The sequence below is a fragment of the Taudactylus pleione genome, unplaced genomic scaffold (assembly GCF_031769625.1).
Source record: "Taudactylus pleione unplaced genomic scaffold, aTauple2 ptg000997l, whole genome shotgun sequence".
NCBI classification, from domain to species: domain Eukaryota; kingdom Metazoa; phylum Chordata; class Amphibia; order Anura; family Myobatrachidae; genus Taudactylus; species Taudactylus pleione.
In genome coordinates, this window is record NW_028285398.1 from 624,222 (window position 1) to 649,485 (window position 25,264).

At 44.3% G+C, this 25,264-nt stretch overlaps 1 protein-coding gene across 1 annotated transcript in view; it reads left to right on the forward strand.

The window, feature by feature from the left end:
• The window catches only part of LOC148454362 (CUGBP Elav-like family member 3-A), a 109,209-nt gene that overhangs the window by 51,491 nt on the left and 32,454 nt on the right, over positions 1 to 25,264 (forward strand). Inside the window, exons 3-5 of the mRNA XM_088460978.1 lie at positions 17,070 to 17,118; positions 18,072 to 18,200; positions 20,013 to 20,092. Coding sequence (XP_088317104.1) covers positions 17,070 to 17,118; positions 18,072 to 18,200; positions 20,013 to 20,092 — 258 coding nt within the window. The remainder of the gene's footprint in view (positions 1 to 17,069; positions 17,119 to 18,071; positions 18,201 to 20,012; positions 20,093 to 25,264) is intronic.

Here is a 25,264-nt window from a genome sequence, read left to right on the forward strand (position 1 = left end):
GGTGTGATGTGTGTGATAGCGGTGTGATGTGTGAGATAGCGGTGTGATGTGTGTGTGATTGCGGTGTGATGTGTGTGATAGCGGTGTGATGTGTGATAGCGGTGTGATGTGTGTGATAGCGGTGTGATGTGTGAGATAGCGGTGTGATGTGTGTGTGATAGCGGTCTGATGTGTGTGATAGCGGTGTGATGTGTGTGATGTGTTTGTGATGTGTGTGTGATAGCGGTGTGATGTGTGTGATAGCTGTGTGATGTGTGTGATAGCGGTGTGATGTGTGTGATGTGTGTGTGATGTGTGTGTGATGTGTGTGTGACAGCGGTGTGATGTGTGTGATAGCGGTGTGATGTGTGTGTGATAGCGGTGTGATGTTTGTGTGATAGCGGTGTGATGTGTGTGATAGCGGTGTGATGTGTGTGATAGCGGTGGGATGTGTGTGTGATAACGGTGTGATGTGTGTGTGATAGCGGTGTGATGTGTGTGTGATAGCGGTGTGATGTGTGATAGCGGTGTGATGTGTGATAGCGGTGTGATGTGTGTGATAGCGGTGTGATGTGTGTGATAGCGGTGTGATGTGTGATAGCAGTGTGATGTGTGTGAGAGCGGTGTGATGTGTGTGTGATAGCGGTGTGATGTGTGTTATAGTGGTGTGATGTGTGAGATAGCGGTGTGATGTGTGTGATAGCGGTGTGATGTGGGTGTGATAGCGGTGTGATGTGTGTGATAGCGGTGTGATGTGTGTGATAGCGGTGTGATGTGTGTGATAGCGGTGTGATAGCGGTGTGATGTGTGTGATAGCGGTGTGATAGCGGTGTGATGTCTGTGATAGCGGTGTGATGTGTGTGAGAGCGGTGTGATGTGTGTGAGAGCGGTGTGATGTGTGTGATAGCGGTGTGATGTGTGTGATAGCGGTGTGATGAGTGTGATGGCGGTGTCATGTGTGTGATGGCGGTGTGATGTGTGTGATAGCGGTGTGATGTGTGTGATAGCGGTGTGATGTGTGTGATAGCGGTGTGATGTGTGAGATAGCGGTGTGATGTGTGTGATAGCGGCGTGATGTGTGTGATAGCGGCGTGATGTGTGAGATAGCGGCGTGATGTGTGTGATAGCGGCGTGATGTGTGTGTGATAGCGGCGTGATGTGTGTGTGATAGCGGTGTGATGTGTGTGATAGCGGTGTGATGTGTGATAGCAGTGTGATGTGTGTGAGAGCGGTGTGATGTGTGTGTGATAGCGGTGTGATGTGTGTTATAGTGGTGTGATGTGTGAGATAGCGGTGTGATGTGTGTGATAGCGGTGTGATGTGTGTGTGATAGCGGTGTGATGTGTGTGATAGCGGTGTGATGTGTGTGATAGCGGTGTGATAGCGGTGTGATGTGTGTGATAGCGGTGTGATAGCGGTGTGATGTCTGTGATAGCGGTGTGATGTGTGTGAGAGCGGTGTGATGTGTGTGATAGCGGTGTGATGTGTGTGATAGCGGTGTGATGAGTGTGATGGCGGTGTCATGTGTGTGATGGCGGTGTGATGTGTGTGATAGCGGTGTGATGTGTGATAGCGGTGTGATGTGTGTGATAGCGGTGTGATGTGTGTGATAGCGGTGTGATGTGTGAGATAGCGGTGTGATGTGTGTGATAGCGGTGTGATGTGTGTGATAGCGGTGTGATGTGTGAGATAGCGGCGTGATGTGTGTGATAGCGGCGTGATGTGTGTGTGATAGCGGCGTGATGTGTGTGTGATAGCGGTGTGATGTGTGTGATAGCGGTGTGATGTGTGATATAGCGGTGTGATGTGTGAGATAGCGGTGTGATGTGTGTGTGATAGCGGTGTGATGTGTGTGATAGCGGTGTGATGTGTGATAGCGGTGTGATGTGTGTGATAGCGGTGTGATGTGTGAGATAGCGGTGTGATGTGTGTGTGATGTGTGTGTGATAGCGGTGTGATGTGTGTGATAGCGGTCTGATGTGTGTGATAGCGGTGTGATGTGTGTGTGATAGCGGTGTGATGTGTGTGAAAGCGGTGTGATGTGTGTGATGTGTGTGTGATGTGTGTGTGATGTGTGTGATAGCGGTGTGATGTGTGTGATGTGTGTGTGATAGTGGTGTGATGTGTGTGTGATAGCGGTGTGATGTGTGTGATAGCGGTGTGATGTGTATGATAGCGGTGTGATGTGTGTGATAGCGGTGTGATGTGTGTGATAGCGGTGTGATGTGTGTGTGATAGGGGTGTGATGTGTGTGATAGCGGTGTGATGTGTGTGATACGGTGTGATGTGTGTGATAGCGGTGTGATGTGTTTGATGTGTGTGATGTGTGTGTGATAGCGGTGTGATGTGTGATAGCAGTGTGATGTGTGTGAGAGCGGTGTGATGTGTGTGATAGCGGTGTGATGTGTGTGTGAGAGCGGTGTGATGTGTGTGATAGCGGTGTGATGTGTGTGTGATAGTGGTGTGATGTGTGTGATAGCGGTGTGATGTGTGAGATAGCGGTGTGATGTGTGTGATAGCGGTGATGTGTGTGATAGCGGTGTGATGTGTGTGTGATAGCGGTGTGATGTGTGTGATAGCGGTGTGATGTGTGTAATAGCGGTGTGATAGCGGAGTGATGTCTGTGATAGCGGTGTGATGTGTGTGAGAGCGGTGTGATGTGTGTGAGAGCGGTGTGATGTGTGATAGCGGTGTGATGTGTGTGATAGCGGTGTGATGTGTGTGATGGCAGTGTCATGTGTGTGATGGCAGTGTCGTGTGTGATTGCAGTGTGATGGCAGTGTCATGTGTGTGACGGCAGTGTGATGGCAGTGTCATGTGTGTGATGGCAGTGTCATGTGTGTGACGGCAGTGTGATGGCAGTGTCATGTGTGTGATGGCAGTGACGTGGGTGATGGCAGTGTGACGGCAGTGTCATGTGTGTGACGACAGTGTGATGGCAGTGTCATGTGTGTGACGGCAGTGTCATGTGTGTGACGTCAATGTCCTGTGTGTGATGGTAGTGTGACGGCAGTGTGATGACAGTGTCATGTGTGTGATAGCAGTGCAATGGCAGTGTCATGTGTGTGATGGTAGTGTGACGGCAGTGTCATGTGTGTGACGGCAGTGTGATGGCATTGTCATGTGTGTGATGGCAGTGTCATGTCTGTGACGGCAGTGTGATGGCAGTGTCAAGTGGGTGACGGCAGTGTGATGGCAGTGTCATGTTTGTGACGGCAGTGTGATGGCAGTGTCATGTGTGTGATGGCAGTGTGATGGCAGTGTCAGGTCTGTGATGGCAGTGTGACGGCAGTGTCATGTGTGTGACGGCAGTGTCATGTGTGTGACGGCAGTGTGATGGCAGTGTCATGTGTGTGATGGCAGTGTCATGTGTGTGACGGCAGTGTGATGGCAGTGTCATGTGTGCGATGGCAGTGTCATGTGGGTGACGGCAGTGTGATGGCAGTGTCATGTTTGTGACGGTAGTGTGATGGCAGTGTCATGTGTGTGACGGCAGTGTGATGGCAGTGTCATGTGTGTGACGGCTGTGTCATGTTTGTGACGGCAGTGTGATGGCAATGTCATGTGTGTGACGGCAGTGTCATGTTTGTGACGGCAGTGTCATGTGTGTGACGGCAGTGTGATGGCAGTGTCATGTGTGTGACGGCAGTGTGATGGCAGTGTCATGTGTGTGATGGCAGTGTGATGGCAGTGTCATGTGTGTGACGGCTGTGTCATGTTTGTGACGGCAGTGTGATGGCAGTGTCATGTTTGTGACGGCAGTGTGAAGTCAGTGTCATCTGTGTGACGGCAGTGTCATGTATGTGAAGTCAGTGTCATGTGTGTGAAGTCAGTGTCATGTGTGTGACGGCAGTGTGCTGGCAGTGTCATGTTTGTGACGGCAGTGTGAAGTCAGTGTCATCTGTGTGACGGCAGTGTCATGTGTGTGATGGCAGTGTCATGTGTGTGACGGCAGTGTGAAGTCAGTGTCATCTGTGTGACGGCAGTGTCATGTGTGTGATGGCAGTGTAATGTGTGTGACGGCAGTGTCAAGTCAGTGTCATGTGTGTGATGGCAGTGTGATGGCAATGTAATGTGTGTGACGGCAGTGTCGTGTGTGTGATGGCAGTGCAATGGCAGTGTCATGTGTGTGATGGCAGTGTGGTGGCAGTGTCATGTCTGTGATGGCAGTGTCATATGTGTGACGGCAGTGTGATGGCAGTGACATGTGTGTGATGGTAGTGTGACGGCAGTGTGATGGCAGTGTCATGTGTGTGACGGCAGTGTGATGGCAGTGTCATGTGTGTGACGGTAGTGTCATGTGTGTGACGGCAGTGTGATGGCAGTGTCATGTGGGTGACGGCAGTGTGATGGCAGTGTCATGTTTGTGACGGCAGTGTGATGGCAGTGTCATGTGTGTGATGGCAGTGTCATGTGTGTGATGGCAGTGTGATGGCAGTGTCAGGTCTGTGATGGCAGTGTCATGTGTGTGACGGCAGTGTCATGTGTGTGATGGCAGTGTCATGTGTGTGACGGCAGTGTGATGTGTGTGATGGCAGTGTCATGTGGGTGACGGCAGTGTGATGGCAGTGTCATGTTTGTGACGGCAGTGTCATGTGTGTGATGGCAGTGTGATGGCAGTGTCATGTGTGTGACGGCAGAGTGATGGCAGTGTCATGTGTGTGACGGCTGTGTCATGTTTGTGACGGCAGTGTGATGGCAATGTCATGTGTGTGACGGCAGTGTCATGTTTGTGACGGCAGTGTCATGTGTGTGACGGCAGTGTGATGGCAGTGTCATGTGTGTGACGGCAGTGTGATGATAGTGTCATGTGTGTGACGGCTGTGTCATGTTTGTGACGGCAGTGTGATGGCAGTGTCATGTTTGTGACGGCAGTGTGAAGTCAGTGTCATCTGTGTGACGGCAGTGTCATGTGTGTGAAGTCAGTGTCATGTGTGTGATGACAGTGTCATGTGTGTGACGGCAGTGTGCTGGCAGTGTCATGTTTGTGACGGCAGTGTGAAGTCAGTGTCATCTGTGTGACGGCAGTGTCATGTGTGTGATGGCAGTGTCATGTGTGTGACGGCAGTGTGAAGTCAGTGTCATGTGTGTGATGGCAGTGTGATGGCAATGTCATGTGTGTGACGGCAGTGTCATGTGTGTGACGGCAGTGTGATGGCAGTGTCATGTGTGTGACTGCAGTGTGATGGCAATGTCATGTGTGTGACGGCAGTGTCATGTGTGTGACGGCAGTGTCATGTGAGGCAGATTTACATCTATTCTCACACATTTGTGTTCATTACAAGTTAGATTGTTAATTAGGACAATAAAAGGACAGATATAAAGGAAAATCATGAAATGATACAGTGCGATACAGAGTTATAGTCTGACACCATGATACACTGACACTGACAACATAATAGTACACTGACAGTGTGACACCATGATACACTGACACTGACAACATAATAGTACACTGACACTGTGACACCATGATACACTGACACTGACAACATAATAGTACACTGACACTGTGACAACATAATAGTACACTGACACTGTGACACCGTGATACACTGATACTGTGACACCATGATACAACGTGACACCATGATACACTGACACTGTGACACCATAATACACTGACACTGTGACAACATAATAGTACACTGACACTGTGACACCGTGATACACCGACACTGTGACACCATGATACAACGTGACACCATGATACACTGACACTGTGACACCATAATACACTGACACTGTAACCCCATGATACACCGTGGTACACTGACACTGTGACACCATGATACACCGTGACACCATGATACACTGACACTGTGACACCATGATACACTGACACTGTGACACCATGATACACCGTGACACCATGATACACTGACACTGTGACACCATGATACACTGACACTGTGACACCATGATACACCGTGATACACTGGCACTGTGACACAGTGATACAACGTGACACCATGATACACTGACACTGTGACACCATAATAGTGCACTGACACTGTGACACCATGATACACCGTGATACACTGACACTGTGTCACCATGATACACTGACACTGTGACACCATGATACACTGACACTGTGACACCATGATACACCGTGATACACTGGCACTGTGACACCGTGATACAACGTGACACCATGATACACTGACTCTGCGACACCATAATAGTACACTGACACTGTGACACCATGATACACCGTGATACACTGACACTGTAACATCATGATACAGCGTGACACCATGATACACTGACACTGTGACACCATGATACAGCGTGACACTATGATACACTGACAATGTGACACCATGATACACGGACGCTGTGACACCATGATACACTGACACTGTGACACCATGATACAATGTGAAACCATGATATACTGACACTGTGACACCATAATAGTACACTGACACTGTGACACCATGATACACCGACACTGTGACACCATGATACAACATGACACCATGATACACTGACACTGTGACACCATAATAGTACACTGACACTGTGACACCGTGATACACCGACACTGTGACACCATGATACAACGTGACACCATGATACACTGACACTGTGACACCATAATACACTGACACTGTAACACCATGATACACCGTGGTACACTGACACTGTGACACCATGATACACCGTGACACCATGATACACTGACACTGTGACACCATGATACACCGTGACACCATGATACACCGTGACACCATGATACACTGACACTGTGACACCATGATACACCGTGATACACTGGCACTGTGACAGAGTGATACAACGTGACACCATGATACACTGACACTGTGACACCATAATAGTGCACTGACACTGTGACACCATGATACACCGTGATACACTGACACTGTGTCACCATGATACACTGACACTGTGACACCATGATACACTGACACTGTGACACCATGATACACCGTGATACACTGGCACTGTGACACCGTGATACAACGTGACACCATGATACACTGACTCTGCGACACCATAATAGTACACTGACACTGTGACACCATGATACATCGTAATACACTGACACTGTGACATCATGATACAGCGTGACACCATGATACACTGACACTGTGACACCATGATACAGCGTGACACTATGATACACTGACACTGTGACACCATGATACACGGACGCTGTGACACCATGATACACTGACTCTGTGACACCATGATACAATGTGAAACCATGATATACTGACACTGTGACACCATAATAGTACACTGACACTGTGACACCATGATACACCGACACTGTGACACCATGATACAACATGACACCATGATACACTGACACTGTGACACCATAATAGTACACTGACACTGTGACACCGTGATACACTGACACTGTGACATCATGATACAGCATGAAACCATGATACACTGACACTGTGACACCATGATACAATGTGACATTGTGACACCATGATACACTGACACTGTGACACCATGATACACCGTGATACACTGACACTGTGACACCATGATACGTGACACCATGATACACTGACACTGTGACACCAAAATAGTACACTGACACTGTGACACCGTGATACACTGACACTGTGACATCATAATACAGCGTGACACCATGATACACTGACACTGTGACACCATGATACACCGTGACACCATGATACACTGACACTGTGACACCATGATACACCGTGATACACTGGCACTGTGACACAGTGATACAACGTGACACACTGACACTGTGACACCATAATAGTGCACTGACACTGTGACACCATGATACACTGTGATACACTGACACTGTGTCACCATGATACACTGACACTGTGACACCATGATACACTGACACTGTGACACCATGATACACCATGATACACTGGCACTGTGACACCGTGATACAACGTGACACCATGATACACTGACTCTGCGACACCATAATAGTACACTGACACTGTGACACCATGATACACCGTGATACACTGACACTGTGACATCATGATACAGCGTGACACCATGATACACTGACACTGTGACACCATGATACAGCGTGACACTATGATACACTGACACTGTGACACCATGATACATGGACGCTGTGACACCATGATACACTGACACTGTGACACCATGATACAATGTGAAACCATGATATACTGACACTGTGACACCATAATAGTACACTGACACTGTGACACCATGATACACCGACACTGTGACACCATGATACAACATGACACCATGATACACTGACACTGTGACACCATAATAGTACACTGACACTGTGACACCGTGATACACTGACACTGTGACATCATGATACAGCATGAAACCATGATACACTGACACTGTGACACCATGATACAATGTGACATTGTGACACCATGATACACTGACACTGTGACACCATGATACACTGTGATACACTGACACTGTGACACCATGACACGTGACACCATGATACACTGACACTGTGACACCAAAATAGTACACTGACACTGTGACACCGTGATACACTGACACTGTGACATCATAATACAGCGTGACACCATGATACACTGACACTGTGACACCATGATACACCGTGACACCATGATACACTGACACTGTGACACCATGATACACTGACACTGTGACACCATGATACACCGTGATACACTGGCACTGTGACACAGTGATACAACGTGACACCATGATACACTGACACTGTGACACCATAATAGTGCACTGACACTGTGACACCATGATACACCGTGATACACTAACACTGTGTCACCATGATACACTGACACTGTGACACCATGATACACTGACACTGTGACACCATGATACACCGTGATACACTGGCACTGTGACACCGTGATACAACGTGACACCATGATACACTGACTCTGCGACACCATAATAGTACACTGACACTGTGACACCATGATACACCGTGATACACTGACACTGTGACATCATGATAGAGCGTGACACCATGATACACTGACACTGTGACACCATGATACAGCGTGACACTATGATACACTGACACTGTGACACCATGATACACGGACGCTGTGACACCATGATACACTGACACTGTGACACCATGATACAATGTGAAACCATGATATACTGACACTGTGACACCATAATAGTACACTGACACTGTGACACCATGATACACCGACACTGTGACACCATGATACAACATGACACCATGATACACTGACACTGTGACACCATAATAGTACACTGACACTGTGACACCGTGATACACTGACACTGTGACATCATGATACAGCATGAAACCATGATACACTGACACTGTGACACCATGATACAATGTGACATTGTGACACCATGATACACTGACACTGTGACACCATGATACACCGTGATACACTGACACTGTGACACCATGATACGTGACACCATGATACACTGACACTGTGACACCAAAATAGTACACTGACACTGTGACACCGTGATACACTGACACTGTGACATCATAATACAGCGTGACACCATGATACACTGACACTGTGACACCATGATACAATGTGACACCATGATACACTGACACTGTGACACCATGATTCAGCATGACACCATGATACACTGACACTGTGACACCATAATAGTACACTGACACTGTGACACCATGATACACAGTGATACACTGACACTGTGACACCATGATACACTGACACTATGACACCATGATACACTGACACTGTGACACCATAATAGTACACTGACACTGTGACACCATGATACACCGTGATACACTGACACTGTGACACCATGATACAACGTGACACCATGATACACTGACACTGTGACACCATAATAGTACACTGACACTGTGACACCGTGATACACTGACACTGTGACATCATAATACAGCGTGACACCATGATACACTGACAATGTGACACCATGATACACTGTGACACCATGATTCAGCATGACACCATGATACACTGACACTGTGACACCATAATAGTACACTGACACTGTGACACCATGATACACCGTGATACACTGACACTGTGACATCATGATACAGCGTGACACCATGATACACTGACACTATGACACACTGACACTGTGACACCATGATACAATGTGACACCATGATACACTGACAATGTGACACCATGATGCACTGACACTGTGACACCATGATACAGCGTGACACCATGATACACTGACACTGTGACACCATGATACACTGACACTGTGACACCATGATACAGCATGACACCATGATACACTGACACTGTGACACCATGATACACTGACACTGTGACACTATGATACAGCGTGACACCATGATACACTGACACTGTGACACCATGATACAGCGTGACACCATGATACACTGACACCATGATACAATGTGACACCATGATACACTGACACTGTGACACCGTGATACACTGACACTGTGACACCATGATACACTGACACTGTGACACCATGATACACCGACACTGTGACACCATGATACAATGTGACACCATGATACACTGACACAGTGACACCATAATAGTACACTGACACTGTGACACCATGATACACCATGACACTGTGACAGCATGATACACTGACACTGTGACACCATGATACACTGACACTGTGACACCATAATAGTACACTGACACTGTGACACCATGATACACCATGATGCACTGACACTATGACACCATGATACAATGTGAAACCATGATATACTGACACTATGACACCATGATACAATGTGAAACCATGATATACTGACACTGTGACACCATGATACACTGACACTGTGACACCATGATAGTACACTGACACTGTGACACCATGATACAACGTAACACCATGATACACTGACACAGTGACACCATAATAGTACACTGACACTGTGACACCATGATACACCGTGATAAATTGACACTGTGACATCATGATACAGCGTAACACCATGATACACTGACAATGTGACACCATGATACAATGTGACACCATGATACACTGATTCTGTGACTCCATGATGCACTGACACTGTGACACCATGATACAGCGTGACACCATGATACACTGACACTGTGACACCATGATACAGCGTGACACCATGATACACTGACACTGTGACACCATGATACACTGACACTGTGACACTATGATACAGCGTGACACCATGATACACTGACACTGTGACACCATGATACAATGTGACACCATTATACACTGACACTGTGACACCATGATACAGCGTAACACCATGATACTGACACTGTGTCACCATGATACAATGTGAAACCATGATATACTGACACTGTGACACCATGATACACTGACACTGTGACACCATGATACACCGACACTGTGACACCATGATACAACGTGACACCATGATACACTGACACAGTGACACCATAATAGTACACTGACACTGTGACACCATGATACACTGATACTGTGACACCATGATACACTGACACTGTGACACCATGATACACAGTGATACACTGACACTGTGACACCATGATACAATGTGACACCATGATACACTGACACTGTAACACCATAATAGTACACTGACACTGTGACACCATGATACACCGTGATACACTGACACTGTGACACCATGATACAATGTGAAACCATGATATACTGACACTGTGACACCATGATACACTGACACTGTGACACCATGATAGTACACTGACACTGTGACACCATGATACACCGACACTGTGACACCATGATACAACGTGACACCATGATACACTGACACAGTGATACCATAATAGTACACTGACACTGTGACACCATGATACAACGTGATAAACTGACACTGTGACATCATGATACAGCGTGACACCATGATACACTGACAATGTGACACCATGATACACTGACACTGTGACACCATGATACAATGTGACACCATGATACACTGACACTGTGACACCGTGATACAACGTGACACCATGATACACCGTGATACACTGACACTGTGACACCATGATACAACGTGACACCATGATACACTGACACTGTGACACCATAATAGTACACTGACACTGTGACACCATGATACACCGTGATACACTGACACTGTGACATCATGATACAGCGTGACACCATGATACACTGACACTGTGACACCATGATACAATGTAACACCATGATACACTGACACTGTGACACCATGATTCAGCATGACACCATGATACACTGATACTGTGACACCATAATAATACACTGACACTGTGACACCATGATACACCGTGATACACTGTGACATCATGATACAGCGTGACACCATGATACACTGACACTGTGACACCATGATACACTGACACTGTGCCACCATGATACAGCATGACACCATGATACACTGACACTGTGATACCATGATACACTGACACTGTGACACCATGATACACTGACACCATGATACAATGTGACACCATGATACACTGAAACACCATGATACAGCGTGACACCATGATACACTGACGCTGTGACACCATGATACACTGACGCTGTGACACCATGATACACTGACACTGTGACACCATGATACAATGTGAAACCATGATATACTGACACTGTGACACCATGATACACTGACACTGTGACACCATGATACACTGACACTGTGACACCATAATAGTACACTGATACTGTGACACCATGATACACCGTGATACACTGACACTGTGACACCATGATTCAATGTGACACCATGATACACTGACACTGTGACACCATGATACACTGACACTGTGACACCATGATACAGCGTGACACCATGATACACTGACACTGTGGCACCATAATAGTACACTGACACTGTGACACCATGATACACTGACACTGTGACACCATGATACACTGACACTATGATACACTGACGCTGTGACACCATGATACACTGATACTGTGACACCATGATACACCGTGATACACTGACACTGTGACATCATGATACACTGACACTGTGACACCATGATACACTGACACTGTGTCACCATGATACAATGTGACACCATGATACACTGACACTGTGACACCATGATACAGCGTGACACCATGATCCACTGACACTGTGACACCATGATCCACTGACACTGTGACACCATGATACACTGACACTGTGACACCATTATACAGCGTGACACTATGATACACTGACACTGTGACACCATGATACACTGACACTGGGACACCATGATACAGCGTGACACCATGATACACTGACACTGTGACACCATGATACAGCGTGACACCATGATACACTGACACTGTGACACCATGATACACTGACACTGTGACACCATGATCCACTGACACTGTGACACCATGATACACTGACACTGTGACACCATGATACAGCGTGACACCATGATACACTGACATTGTGACACCATAATAGTACACTGACACTGTGACACCATGATACACTGACACCATGATACAGCGTGACACCATGATACACTGACACTGTGACACCATGATACACTGACACTGTGACACCATGATACAGCGTGACACCATGATACACTGACACTGTGACACCATGATACAGCATGACACCATGATACACTGACGCTGTGACACCATGATACACTGATGCTGTGACACCATGATACACTGACACTGTGACACCATGATACAATGTGAAACCATGATATACTGACACTGTGACACCATGATACACTGACACTGTTACACCATGATACAATGTGAAACCATGATATACTGACACTGTGACACCATGATACACTGACACTGTGACACCATGATACACTGACACTGTGACACCATAATAGTACACTGATACTGTGACACCATGATACACCGTGATACACTGACACTGTGACACCATGATTCAATGTGACACCATGATACACTGACACTGTGACACCATGATACAGCGTGACACGATGATTCACTGACACTGTGACACCATAATAGTACACTGACACTGTGACACCATGATACACTGACACTATGATACACTGACGCTGTGACACCATGATACACTGATACTGTGACACCATGATACACCGTGATACACTGACACTGTGACATCATGATACACTGACACTGTGACACCATAATAGTACACTGATACTGTGACACCATGATACACCGTGATACACTGACACTGTGACACCATGATTCAATGTGACACCATGATACACTGACACTGTGACACCATGATACACTGACACTGTGACACCATGATACAGCGTGACACCATGATACACTGACACTGTGACACCATAATAGTACACTGACACTGTGACACCATGATACACTGACACTGTGACACCATGATACACTGACACTGTGACACCATGATACACTGACACTATGATACACTGACACTGTGACACCATGGTACACTGATACTGTGACACCATGATACACCGTGATACACTGACACTGTGACATCATGATACACTGACACTGTGACACCATGATACACTGACACTGTGTCACCATGATACAATGTGACACCATGATACACTGACACTGTGACACCATGATACAGCGTGACACCATGATCCACTGACACTGTGACACCATGATCCACTGACACTGTGACACCATGATACACTGACACTGTGACACCATGATACAGCGTGACACCATGATACACTGACACTGTGACACCATGATACAGCGTGACACCATGATACACTGACACTGTGACACCATGATACAGCGTGACACCATGATCCACTGACACTGTGACACCATGATACACTGACACTGTGACACCATGATCCACTGACACTGTGACACCATGATACACTGACACTGTGACACCATGATACAGCGTGACACCATGATACACTGACACTGTGACACCATAATAGTACACTGACACTGTGACACCATGATACACTGACACCATGATACAGCGTGACACCATGATACACTGACACTGTGACACCATGATACACTGACACTGTGTCACCATGATACAATGTGACACCATGATACACTGACACTGTGACACCATGATACAGCGTGACACCATGATACACTGACACTGTGACACCATGATACAGCATGACACCATGATACACTGACACTGTGACACCATAATACACTGACACCATGATACACTGTCACTGTGACACCATGATACAGCGTGACACCATGATACACTGACACTGTGACACCATGATACACTGACGCTGTGATACGATGTGACACTATGATACACTGACATTGTGATATAATTTGACACCAAGTTATACTGACACTATATTACAGTAACTGTGTTGTGACACTATGATACACCGACACGATCAGACAGTGACACCTGATAAAATATATAGCTATACTGTGTGTGTGTGTGTATGTATGTATATACAGTCAGGTGCATAAATATTGGGACATTGACAGAATTTTCATATTTTGGCCTCTATTCACCACCACAATGGCTTTGAAATGAAACAAACAAGATGTGCTTTACCTGCAGACTTTCAGATTTAATTTGAGGGTAATTAAATCCAAATCAGGTGAACGGTGTAGGAATTACAACGGTTTCTATATGTGCCTCACACTTTTTAAGGGGCCAAAAGTAATGGGACTATCAACTCAAAAGCTATTTCATGGACAGGTGTGGGCTATTCCCTCGTTATTTCATTATTATTAAGCAGGTAAAAGGTCTGGAGTTGATTCTAGGTGTGACATTTGCATTTGGAATCAGTTGCTGTCGACTCTCAATATGAGATCCAAAGAGCTGTCACTATCAGTGAAGCAAGCCATCATTAGGCTGAAAAATCAAAACAAACCCATCAGAGAGATAGCAAAAACATTAGGTGTGGCCAAATCAACTGTTTGGAACATTCTTAAAAAGAAAGAATGCACCGGAGAGCTCAGCAACACCAAAAGACCCGGAAGACCACGGAAAACAACTGTGGTGGATAACAGAAGAATTATTTCCCTGGTAAAGAAAAACCCCTTCACAACAGTTGGCCAAATCAAGAACACTCTCCAGGAGGTAGATGTATATATGTCAAAGTCAACAATCAAGACAAGACTTCACAAGAGTGAATATAGAGGGTTCACCACAAGATGTAAACCATTGATGAGCCACAAAAACAGGAAGACCAGATTAGAGTTTGCCAAACAACATCTAAAAAAGCCATTACAGTTCTGGAACAACATCCTATGGACAGATGAGACAAAGATCCACTTGTACCAGAGTGATGGGAAGAGAAGAGTATGGAGAAGGAAAGAAACTGCTCATGATCCAAAACATACCACCTCATCAGTGAAGCATGGTGGTGGTAGTGTCATGGCGTGGGCATGTATGGCTGCCAATGGAACTGGTTCCCTTGTATTTATTGATGATGTGACTGCTGACAAAAGCAGCAGAATGAATTCTGAAGTGTTTCAGGCAATATTATATGCTCATATTCAGTCAAATGCTTCAGAACTCATTGGACGGCGCTTCACAGTGCAGATGGACAATGACCCGAAGCATACTGCAAAAGCAACCAAAGAGTTTTTTAAGGCTAAAAGTGGAATGTTATGCAATGGCCAAGTCAATCCCCTGACCTGAATCTGATTGAGCATGCATTTCACTTGATGAAGACAAAACTGAAGGGAAAATGCCCCAAGAACAAGCAGGAACTGAAGACATTTGCAGTAGAGGCCTGGCAGAGCATCACCAGGGATGAAACCCAGCGTCTGGTGATGTCTATGCGTTCCAGACTTCAGGCTGTAATTGCCTGCAAAGGATTTGCAACAAAGTATTAAAAAGTGAAAGTTAGATTTAGGATTGTTTAGTTTGTCCCATTACTTTTGGCCCCTTAAAAAGTGGGAGGCACATATAGAAACCATTGTTATTCCTACACCGTTCACCTGATTTGGATGTAATTACCCTCAAATTAAATCTGAAAGTCTGCAGGTAAATCACATCTTGTTTGTTTCATTTCAAAACCATTGTGGTGGTGACTAGAGGCCAAAATATGACAATTCTGTCAATGTCCCAATATTTATGCACCTGACTGTATATATATATATTAGATTTATATAATTATATCTAGTGACTTTTCTTCCAGATGAACCGGCCAATTCAGGTGAAACCGGCAGACAGCGAGAGTCGAGGAGGTAGATATCTTTTACTAAGCTGTAACCATCTCCTCCTGTATATATCACCCAACCTCTTATAGTTATCTCACATCACCTCCTGTATATATCACCCGTCCTCTTATAGTTATCTCACATCTCCTCCTGTATATATCACCCATCCTCTTATAGTTATCTCACATCTCCTCATGTATATATCACCCGTCCTCTTATAGTTATCTCACATCTCCTCCTGTATATCTCACCCACCCTTTTACAGTTATCTCACATCTCCTCCTGTATATATCACCCGTCCTCTTATAGTTATCTCACATCTCCTCCTGTATATATCTCCTGTATATATCACCCGTCCTCTTACAGTTATCTCACATCTCCTCCTGTATATATCACCCATCCTCTTATAGTTATCTCACATCTCCTCCTGTATATATCACCCATCCTCTTATAGTTATCTCACATCTCCTCCTGTATATATCACCCATCCTCTTATAGTTATCTCACATCTCCTCCTGTATATATCACCCGTCCTCTTATAGTTATCTCACATCTCCTCCTGTATATATCACCCGTCCTCTTATAGTTATCTCACATCTCCTCCTGTATATATCACCCGTCCTCTTATAGTTATCTCACATCTCCTCCTGTATATATCACCCGTCCTCTTATAGTTATCTCACATCTCCTCCTGTATATATCACCCGTCCTCTTATAGTTATCTCACATCTCCTCCTGTATATCTCACCCACCCTCTTACAGTTATCTCACATCTCCTCCTGTATATATCACCCACCTTCTTAAAGTTATCTCACATCTCCTCCTGTATATATCACCCGTCCTCTTACAGTTATCTCACATCTCCTCCTGTATATATCACCCGTCCTCTTACAGTTATCTCACATCTCCCGCATACAGACCATGGCCTATATTACATTCCTGGTATATGATATAATCTCCCTTCTCTCCGCCCTGTACAGAGGACCGGAAGCTGTTTGTCGGGATGCTGGGGAAACAGCAGACAGATGAGGACGTGCGGAGAATGTTTGAACCCTTTGGGAATATTGATGAATGTACGGTTCTGCGGGGGCCAGATGGGACCAGCAAAGGTGTGTCTATCACATCTAGCATAGACTATAGCAGGCCTCTGATATACAGCTGTGTAGTTCCTCTGTCTGTAAGGCTCATTTACCCTGTACATACTAACTGCAGTCTGCGTCACAGCAACCAATCAGGGCCTAGGTTACTTCTGCCTTAGGTAAGTTAGAGAATGGCTCTGTGCGGGTAGAGTTTGCTTCTCTCCCTATATCATTAGAGCGACGCATTTCACACTTTGGCAGAGTAGTGCATTTCTAGGGCCTAGGTTACTTCTGCCTTGGGTAAGTTAGAGAATGGCTCTGTGCAGGTAGAGTATGCTTCTCTCCCTATATCATTAGAGCGTCGCATTTCACACTTTTGCAGAGTAGCGCATTTCTAGGGCCTAGGTTACTTCTGCCTTGGGTAAGTTAGAGAATGGCTCTGTGCGGATAGAGTTTGCTTCTCTCCCTATATCATTAGAGCGACGCATTTCACACTTTGGCAGAGCAGCGCATTTCTAGGGCCTAGGTTACTTCTGCCTTGGGTATGTTAGAGAATGGCTCTGTGCGGGTAGAGTTTGCTTCTCTCCCTATATCATTAGAGCAACGCATTCACACTTTGACAGAGTAGCGCATTTCTAGGGCCTAGGTTACTTCTGCCTTGGGTAAGTTAGAGAATGGCTCTGTGCGGATAGAGTTTGCTTCTCTCCCTATATCATTAGAGAGACGCATTTCACACTTTGGCAGAGCAGCGCATTTCTAGGGCCTAGGTTACTTCTGCCTTTGGTAAGTTAGAGAATGGCTCTGTGCGGGTAGAGTTTGCTTCTCTCCCTATATCATTAGAGCAACGCATTTCACACTTTTGGCAGAGCAGCGTGTTTCTAGGGCCTAGGTTACTTCTGCCTTTGGTAAGTTAGAGAATGGCTCTGTGCGGGTAGAGTTTGCTTCTCTCCTTATATCATTAGAGAGACGCATTTCACACTTTTGGCAGAGCAGCGCGTTTCTAGGGCCTAGGTTACTTCTGCCTTGGGTAAGTTAGAGAATGGCTCTGTGCGGGTAGAGTTTGCTTCTCTCCCTATATCATTAGAGCGACGCATTTCACACTTTGGCAGAGTAGTGCATTTCTAGGGCCTAGGTTACTTCTGCCTTGGGTAAGTTAGAGAATGGCTCTGTGCGGGTAGAGTTTGCTTCTCTCCCTATATCATTAGAGAGACGCATTTCACACTTTGGCAGAGCAGCGCATTTCTAGGGCCTAGGTTACTTCTGCCTTTGGTAAGTTAGAGAATGGCTCTGTGCGGGTAGAGTTTGCTTCTCTCCTTATATCATTAGAGAGACGCATTTCACACTTTTGGCAGAGCAGCGCGTTTCTAGGGCCTAGGTTACTTCTGCCTTGGGTAAGTTAGAGAATGGCTCTGTGCGGGTAGAGTTTGCTTCTCTCCCTATATCATTAGAGCGACGCATTTCACACTTTTGGCAGAGCAGCGTGTTTCTAGGGCCTCTTGCTCAATCTAGCAGAGAAACATGTAACACAGACGGTCTGATCTCCTGGTTACAGGACTACAGAAATGAGGATAAGTGACGCAGTATTTTATAACAAGCCGGAATAGTTTTAGCTTAATGAACAGCATGGTTTCAAGGCTGACGGAGGCTGGATGGGACATTGTAACCACAGAGAATGAGCCTCCTCCCTCACACAGGCCTCTGAGTGATTGGTGTAGGGTATACAGTGATGAGCTAGACTATATACTGAGCAGCAGACACCCCCAATGCCTGTGATCACTGTGCTGTGCTGTATTGCTGTGCTGTCAGCGTGTTATGTAGTAATGTGGTATCTCCCATACTTAGGTTGTGCATTTGTGAAGTTTCAGACACACACAGAAGCTCAGGCTGCCATTAATACTCTGCATGGAAGCCGGACCCTGCCGGTAAGACCAGACGTGTCTCCATTACCTGCCAGCCATGTGTGTTGTGTGTGTGTGGTCACTACATGTATAGAATATGGACGTACGTCCCCTGAATACGGTGTTTGGAAGCAGCTCTGGGAGGGAGTAATATAGAGATTGTGGGGTTTTACCATTATTCACCTATCAGTGTCTAGTAATATATTAGTATATAGTGATTGTGCTGCCAGTCACCGCTGCAGGTACAGGCTGTTCTATGTCAGTGCTGCCCCCTAGTGGCTGACTGTGTGATGTGCTGTGTGTATTATAAATATTACCTGATGATGTCACTGCTTATAGTACATCTGTCTGCATCACAGGGCAATAATACAGAACCCCCTGATAGAGACCAGGTCTGTGCAACAATGATGTACATTATCACAGCCCGAGATACAGATACACACTGAGAACTGTTACTCATGTACTCTGATGTGTATAATATAACAGTATTCTCTGTACTATGTGTAATATAACAGTATACTCTGTGCTGTGTGTGTAATATGACAGTATACTCTGTGCTGTGTGTGTAATATGATAGTATACTCTGTGCTGTGTGTGTAATATGACAGTATACTATGTGCTGTGTGTGTAATATGACAGTATACTCTGTGCTGTGTGTGTAATGTGACAGTATACTCTGTGCTGTGTGTGTAATATGACAGTATACTCTGTGCTGTGTGTGTGTAATATGATAGTATACTCTGTGGTGTGCTGTGTGTGTAATATGATAGTATACTCTGTGCTGTGTGTGTAATATGACAGTATACTCGGTGCTGTGTGTGTAATATGACAGTATACACTGTGCTCTGTGTGTGTGTGTGTGTGTGTGTGTGTGTAATATGATAGTATACTCTGTGCTGTGTGTGTAATATGACAGTATACTATGTGCTGTGTGTGTAATATGACAGTATACTATGTGCTGTGTGTAATATGATAGTATACTCTGTGCTGTGTGTGTAATATGATAGTATACTCTGTGCTGTGTGTGTACTATGACAGTATACTATGTGCTGTGTGTGTAATATGACAGTATACTCTGTGCTGTGTGTGTAATGTGACAGTATACTCTGTGCTGTGTGTGTAATATGACAGTATACTCTGTGCTGTGTGTGTGTAATATGATAGTATACTCTGTGCTGTGTGTGTAATATGACAGTATACTCTGTGCTGTGTGTGTAATATGACAGTATACACTGTGCTCTGTGTGTGTGTGTGTGTGTGTGTGTGTGTGTGTGTGTGTGTGTGTGTGTGTGTGTAATATGATAGTATACTCTGTGCTGTGTGTGTAATATGACAGTATACTATGTGCTGTGTGTGTAATATGACAGTATACTATGTGCTGTGTGTAATATGATAGTATACTATGTACTGTGTGTGTAATATGACAGTATACTATGTGCTGTGTGTGTAATATGACAGTATACTCTGTGCTGTGCTTGTAATATGATAGTATACTTTGTGCTGTGTGTGTGTAATATGACAGTATACTCTGTGCTGTGTGTGTGTAATATGACAGTATAATATGTGCTGTGTGTATAATATGATAGTATACTATGTGCTGTGTGTGTAATATGACAGTATACTCTGTGCTGTGCGTGAAATATGACAGTATACTCTGTGCTGTGTGTGTAATATGATAGTATACTCTGTGCTGTGTGTGTAATATGACAGTATACTATGTGCTGTGTGTGTAATATGACAGTATACTATGTGCTGTATGTGTAATATGATAGTATACTATGTGCTGTGCTGTGTGTGTAATATGATCGTATACTCTGTGCTGTGTGTGTAATATGACAGTATACTCTGTGCTGTGTGTGTAATATGATAGTATACTCTGTGCTGTGCTGTGTGTGTAATATGACAGTATACTATGTGCTGTGTGTGTAATATGACAGTATACTATGTGCTGTGCTGTGTGTGTAATATGATCGTATACTATGTGCTGTGTGTTTAATATGACAGTATACTCTGTGCTGTGTGTGTAATATGACAGTATACTCTCTGTGCTGTATGTGTGTAATATGACAGTATACTATGTGCTGTGTGTGTAATATGACAGTATACTATGTGATGTGTGTGTAATGTGACAGTATACTATGTGCTGTGTGTGTAATATGACAGTATACTATGTGCTGTGTGTGTAATATGACAGTATACTATGTGCTGTGTGTGTAATATGATAGTATACTCTGTGCTGTGTGTGTAATATGACAGTATATTCTGTGCTGTGTGTGTAATATGACAGTATACTATGTGCTGTGTGTGTAATATGACAGTATACTATGTGCTGTGTGTGTAATATGACAGTATATTCTGTGCTGTGTGTGTAATATGACAGTATACTATGTGCTGTGTGTGTAATATGACAGTATACTCTGTGCTGTGTGTGTAATATGACAGTATACTATGTGCTGTGTGTGTAATATGACAGTATACTCTGTGCTGTGTGTGTAATATGACAGTATACTCTGTGCTGTGTGTAATATGTGCTGTGCTGTGTGTGTAATATGACAGTATACTCTGTGCTGTGTGTAATATGTGCTGTGCTGTGTGTGTATAATATGACAGTATACTATGTGCTGTGCGTGTAATATGACAGTATACTATGTGCTGTGTGTGTAATATGACAGTATACTCTGTGCTGTGTGTAATATGTGCTGTGCTGTGTGTGTAATATGACAGTATACTCTGTGCTGTGTGTAATATGTGCTGTGCTGTGTGTGTATAATATGACAGTATACTATGTGCTGTGCGTGTAATATGACAGTATACTATGTGCTGTGCGTGTAATATGACAGTATACTCTGTGCTGTGTGTAATATGACAGTATACTCTGTGCTGTGTGTAATATGTGCTGTGCTGTGTGTTTAATATGACAGTATACTCTGTGCTGTGCTGTGCGTGTAATATGACAGTATACTCTGTGCTGTGCGTGTAATATGACAGTATACTCTGTGCTGTGCGTGTAATATGACAGTATACTATGTGCTGTGCGTGTAATATGACAGTATACTATGTGCTGTGCGTGTAATATGACAGTATACGCTGTGCTGTGTGTGTAATATAACAGTATACTCTGTGCTGTGTGTGTGTAATATGACAGTATACTATGTGCTGTGTGTGTGTAATATGACAGTATACTATGTGCTGTGTGTGTAATATGACAGTATACTATGTGCTGTGTGTGTAATATGACAGTATACTCTGTGCTGTGTGTAATATGATCGTATACTCTGTGCTGTGTGTGTAATATGATAGTATACTATGTGCTGTGTGTGTAATATGACAGTATACTATGTGCTGTGCTGTGTGTGTAATATGACAGTATACTCTGTGCTGTGTGTGTAATATGACAGTATACTCTGTGCTGTGTGTAATATGATAGTATACTCTGTGCTGTGTGTGTAATATGACAGTATACTCTGTGCTGTGTGTGTAATATGACAGTATACTCTGTGCTGTGTGTGTAATATGATAGTATACTCTGTGCTGTGTGTGTAATATGATAGTATACTCTGTGCTGTGTGTGTAATATGACAGTATACTCTGTGCTGTGTGTGTAATATGATAGTATACTCTGTGCTGTGTGTGTAATATGACAGTATACTCTGTGCTGTGTGTGTAATATGACAGTATATTCTGTGCTGTGCGTGTAATATGACAGTATACTATGTGCTGTGCGTGTAATATGACAGTATACTATGTGCTGTGTGTGTGTAATATGACAGTATACTATGTGCTGTGTGTGTGTAATATGACAGTATACTATGTGCTGTGCTGTGTCTGTAATATGACAGTATACTATGTGCTGTGTGTGTAATATGACAGTATACTATGGTCTGTGTGTGTAATATGACAGTATACTCTGTGCTGTGTGTGTAATATGACAGTATACTCTGTGCTGTGTGTGTGTAATATGACAGTATACTCTGTGCTGTGTGTGTAATATGACAGTATACTATGTGCTGTGTGTTTAATATGACAGTATACTCTGTGCTGTGTGTGTAATATGACAGTATACTCTGTGCTGTGTGTGTAATATGACAGTATACTCTGTGCTGTGTGTGTGTAATATGACAGTATATTCTGTGCTGTGCGTGTAATATGACAGTATACTATGTGCTGTGTGTGTAATATGACAGTATACTATGTGCTGTGTGTGTAATATGACAGTATACTATGTGCTGTGTGTGTAATATGATCGTATACTATGTGCTGTGTGTGTAATATGACAGTATACTCTCTGTGCTGTATGTGTGTAATATGACAGTATACTATGTGCTGTGCTGTGTGTGTAATATGACAGTATACTATGTGCTGTGTGTGTAATATGACAGTATACTATGTGCTGTGCTGTGTGTGTAATATGATCTTATACTATGTGCTGTGTGTGTGATATGACAGTATACTCTGTGCTGTGTGTGTAATATGATAGTATACTTTGTGCTGTGCTGTGTGTGTAATATGACAGTATACTATGTGCTGTGTGTGTAATATGACAGTATACTATGTGCTGTGCTGTGTGTGTAATATGATCGTATACTATGTGCTGTGTGTTTAATATGACAGTATACTCTGTGCTGTGTGTGTAATATGACAGTATACTCTGTGCTGTGTGTGTAATATGACAGTATACTATGTGCTGTGTGTGTAATATGACAGTATACTATGTGCTGTGTGTGTAATATGACAGTATACTCTGTTCTGTGTGTGTAATATGACAGTATACTCTGTGCTGTGTGTGTAATATGACAGTATACTATGTGCTGTGTGTGTAATATGACAGTATACTCTCTGTGCTGTATGTGTGTAATATGACAGTATACTATGTGCTGTGTGTGTAATATGACAGTATACTATGTGCTGTGTGTGTAATATGACAGTATACTCTGTGCTGTGTGTGTAATATGACAGTATACTATGTGCTGTGTGTGTAATATGACAGTATACTCTGTGCTGTGTGTAATATGACAGTATAATCTGTGCTGTGTGTATAATATGATAGTATACTCTGTGATGTGTGTGTAATATGACAGTATACTATGTGCTGTGTGTGTAATATGACAGTATACTATGTGCTGTGTGTGTAATATGATCGTATACTCTGTGCTGTGTGTTTAATATGACAGTATACTCTGTGCTGTGTGTGTAATA